Below are 3,482 nucleotides of genomic sequence, written 5' to 3'. Positions count from 1 at the left end.
TTCATTTGTATTTATTATCCCTGTTTTTTAAACAGCTTTTGGATGCCAACTAGGATTCGACCATCATATGCTTGTAGATAATGTTTATTATGTTAGAATCTAGTAAATCTTTATATTTCCGTGAAGTTAATTGAATAAATAATGAATTTGATGATATTGAGCTTTCCATAAATTTTGATAATTTGCTTTTTCTTTAAAAAAAAAAACCAAAAAAAAAATCCAGTAAAGCCCAAGTAAGACTAGCTGCGTCTTAAGATTGTGAGGGGCCTTAAGGGAGAACTGAAAATAAAACCTGGTTTCATCAGCACCTCTGTGCAACTATTACATCAATCCCCTAATGTCACAATTTAATGGAAACACAAGGGGCCACCCTGAAGTGCTTTCTAATCCTGGATGTGCAGCGAGACTGTTATGAAATGACGGGGTCTCGGGTGAAATGCGCAGCTTTGGCTGGCCATTTTTTTATTTATTTTTCTCCTCAAGCTGTCCAGCAATCAACCATGATTCATGCTGGTTTTATCTAATCGTCTCAATTAACCACAAAGGAAATGAGACAATGGTCTGTTTATTGTGGAATTAGAAATTTCAGGATTTGATGCCATCAGCAGAACTTACAGTGACGGTTTAGTACAGTACAGTATCAGTTGCTTTACAGTATGCTGTATACAACGTCAGCAGCCAGATCTGTGAAATCTTTGGAAGATGCACAAAGAGTGATTGAAATGAGGAAAGAAAGATTTTTTTTTCAAAAAGACTAAAAACAAAACAGTAACTTATTTCTTAGATAGACTTGTGCACAAAAAATAATCTACCTCCAAACATAATGAAAGTGTGCAAGTCAAATGTAAATATTGATTTTTTTATTACATAACGAGAGCTTCATGTGATAAGGGATGGCTTTTAATTGTGTCATAAAAAGCACAGTCTGATTACCACTTGCTTCAGTACATTCGACTTATATATTTATATATATATTTTTTTAAACCAACACACCACTGTGACAGCAGACATCGCCATACTCTGAATTTACATAATCTGAAACCTCACATGATTAGGATCAATACAGACAAGAAAAAAATAAGTTAGGTTGGTAACAAAGACAAAGCAATAAGAATAATAAGAAAGAAAAGGTGCACAAGCTCGCTCACACACACGCACACAAAACTTCTTTCTTTAGATCATAGCTGATTTAACACAGTTATACCCGTGCAGGCCTTCCCTGATCACTGCTACCATAGATCTGTTACAGGTGAAGACAATAGATATTTTATGATGGGCACTTGACCAAATAGCACGGTGCACACATGGGAAAAATGGCACATATGCAAGGCTTCTTCAAACACATGTTAGCAAGACACTGAAGCGTTTGAAATCTGTGGGATTAGAAACTTAAATTCAACAAGAGACAACAGAAGCGGACGGTGATAAAAAATAGATATCCCTATACATATATATATATATTTTTTTTTTCTATTTTACTTTAGAATTTCAATTATGTCTCCCCCCCATCCCTTCCCCGACAAGTGTGGAATCAAAAATAGTTCATTGTTCTTCAGTAAATTGTACATTCATAAGTGATAAACTGGCGTCTCAGGCACTGTAATAAACCCTGTAGAAAAGTGTTTTATTTCGCCAAAGGGAGTAGGAGTTGTCAAACTTCAGGAGATAAGTGCCTTCACCTGGAAATTCGTGGCTCCCCCCCTGCACAGACAGGTGGCTGTCCTGGCGGTACACGGGGAGGATTTCAGACAAGTTAGAGTTGGTGTGAGTTTTGGAGCCCTTCTCGATGTCCCCGTTGCCGACAGGCCCTGCAGAAATCACATCATCCACAAAGTCAACACACCGAATCGTAACCCCAGTGGGGGGAAAACATAACAACTGCGATCGCAAAGAGGGGCGTCGACACCTGACCTTCGAGCTCCTCCTCTTCGTCCTCGTCATCGCTCGATTCGCTGATGTGCACCGTGATGGACCGGCTCGTCACGGGAGTCCAGTCAAAATAGATGCCGAAGCCAATGTCGTAGCCGTCTGTGGCAAACTCCCAGCACACTTTATTGGCTTCGGGCACGGTGGGCACGTGGACCGTCATGATGTCGCCTCGGTACACCGTCACCACACTGTCCTTCTCTGTTCGGAGCTTCGCCTTTAACTCCTTCACAGCAGCAGATGTCCAAGTTGTCGGGGGGTTCAGGGGCGGCATCTGGGCTGCCATCAGAAGGGACACGTGGCAGTGACTTTAACAAGATGTGACAGCAACTGCGACATTTCATCAAACTCATTTTAAGATGGCAAAATCTCAAACACATACTGTGCACGCACACTGCAATTAGCGGCATGTTTATGAACCTGCAGAGTCAGAATCACTGCTAAACAAAGCAGCTGTCACGATGGCACACTGCAGGTCCTCACCTTTCATCTCGGCGGAGAGCTGACAGCTCCCTGCACTGCTGTTCTCCTCGCCTCCTTCCCCAAGGGCCAGCTCAGCAGGGGCCTCTTCATTACCCTCAATATGCACACACATCAGGGTTAAATTGGTGCAAGGCTATGTCTTATTGTAAAGACATAGCCTTACATTGTTTGACTACACCTCCCTATTTACTGCAACTTGTTTACAGCTCACCTAAGCACACGGTATTACCTACCTCAGAAAGACGTCCTGAATCCTCCTTGGTGTCATCCATACTGTCTTTGGACTGAGTAAAGCTCTCTGAAAGATTTGTATTCTGCAGCCTTAAGTAAAGAAAGAATACAAATTTTAAACCTAGATAACATTCAGACCACCCATCTGCACAGCTGCTGCATTTAAAAGCCACATTCTGCAGCAACAGGTTACCTGTCCGGTGGCGTGTTGTCGCACTGTTTGGCTGTTACTCCGGGGAAAGATGAGAAAGACAGTGATGAAAGCCGTGACTGGAGCTGTGATGTAGCCTCTAATCTCTCCATGGCTGTCCTGAGAAGGCAAACACCTCAGTCTGCGTGGCTGCAAAAAGATGAAACCCCGCCCCTCCCAACCACAGGGGAGGGAGACGGATGAAGCTAGCCTCCTAAAGCAGGCTGTTTAAACTAAACAAGCTGCCGTTTCACATAATAAATCCTGTCAACCGCAGTATTGCCTTCTGATTTAACAGTTAAAGCAGTAGAGACGAGCTGTGTTTACATGTGCGTGGAACTCTAGCTTCATTAACCAGGCTAGCTGTTAGCTTATAGCTCACGCTAGCTAACCAGCGAGCAGTTAAAAGGACAGCCGAAGCTGCGGACACAACACCCAAAAACTTATCTCACCACAACGTAGCGCCGAAAATATGATGTGATTTTAGTTTAATCAAACTCAGGGCATGAGGAAAACCGCCTCCATATCCCTGCAGTCATGTGACGGACCTCTCCACAGTGCTGCCGCTGCTGCTTCTGTTGCTCAACAGGAAAAAACAGACCCGGATTTTTTGACACTTCCGTCTTTTCTCGGAAAATCGGCGAATCTGCAT

The 3,482-nt window shown here is 43.0% G+C and overlaps 1 protein-coding gene across 5 annotated transcripts; it reads right to left on the bottom strand.

Moving 5' to 3' along the window:
- tmed8 (transmembrane p24 trafficking protein 8) lies at positions 1 to 3,482 on the bottom strand. 5 transcript variants are annotated; one of them, XM_005476950.4, is made up of 6 exons: positions 3,379 to 3,482; positions 2,834 to 2,950; positions 2,643 to 2,730; positions 2,410 to 2,542; positions 1,912 to 2,205; positions 1 to 1,808 (listed from the first exon to the last, which is right to left on the bottom strand). In XM_005476950.4, exons 1-6 carry the CDS (start codon positions 3,480 to 3,482, stop codon positions 1,591 to 1,593), a joined length of 954 nt encoding a protein of 317 aa, XP_005477007.1. In that variant the 3' UTR covers positions 1 to 1,590. The 5 variants fall into 5 exon arrangements, with proteins under 5 accessions (XP_005477007.1, XP_005477008.2, XP_005477010.1 ...); XM_005476951.4 differs by having other exon boundaries at positions 2,410 to 2,503; positions 3,379 to 3,477; XM_005476953.4 differs by having other exon boundaries at positions 2,834 to 2,980; positions 3,283 to 3,444.

This window comes from Oreochromis niloticus, linkage group LG19, assembly GCF_001858045.2.
Source record: "Oreochromis niloticus isolate F11D_XX linkage group LG19, O_niloticus_UMD_NMBU, whole genome shotgun sequence".
Taxonomy (NCBI): Eukaryota; Metazoa; Chordata; class Actinopteri; order Cichliformes; family Cichlidae; genus Oreochromis; species Oreochromis niloticus.
Note: the sequence above shows the minus strand (reverse complement) of the source record. Positions and strands in the feature narration are given on the sequence as shown.

Coding starts and splice junctions, on each gene's coding strand:
- tmed8 (XM_005476950.4), bottom strand. CDS start 3,482: ATGCAGATTCGCCGATTTTCCGAGAAAAGACGGAAGTGTCAAAAAATC. Junction 2,543..2,642: donor ATTCAGGACGTCTTTCTGAG/GTAGGTAATACC, acceptor AATAAGACATAG/CCTTGCACCAATTTAACCCT. Junction 1,809..1,911: donor CGAAGAGGAGGAGCTCGAAG/GTCAGGTGTCGA, acceptor TGATTTCTGCAG/GGCCTGTCGGCAACGGGGAC.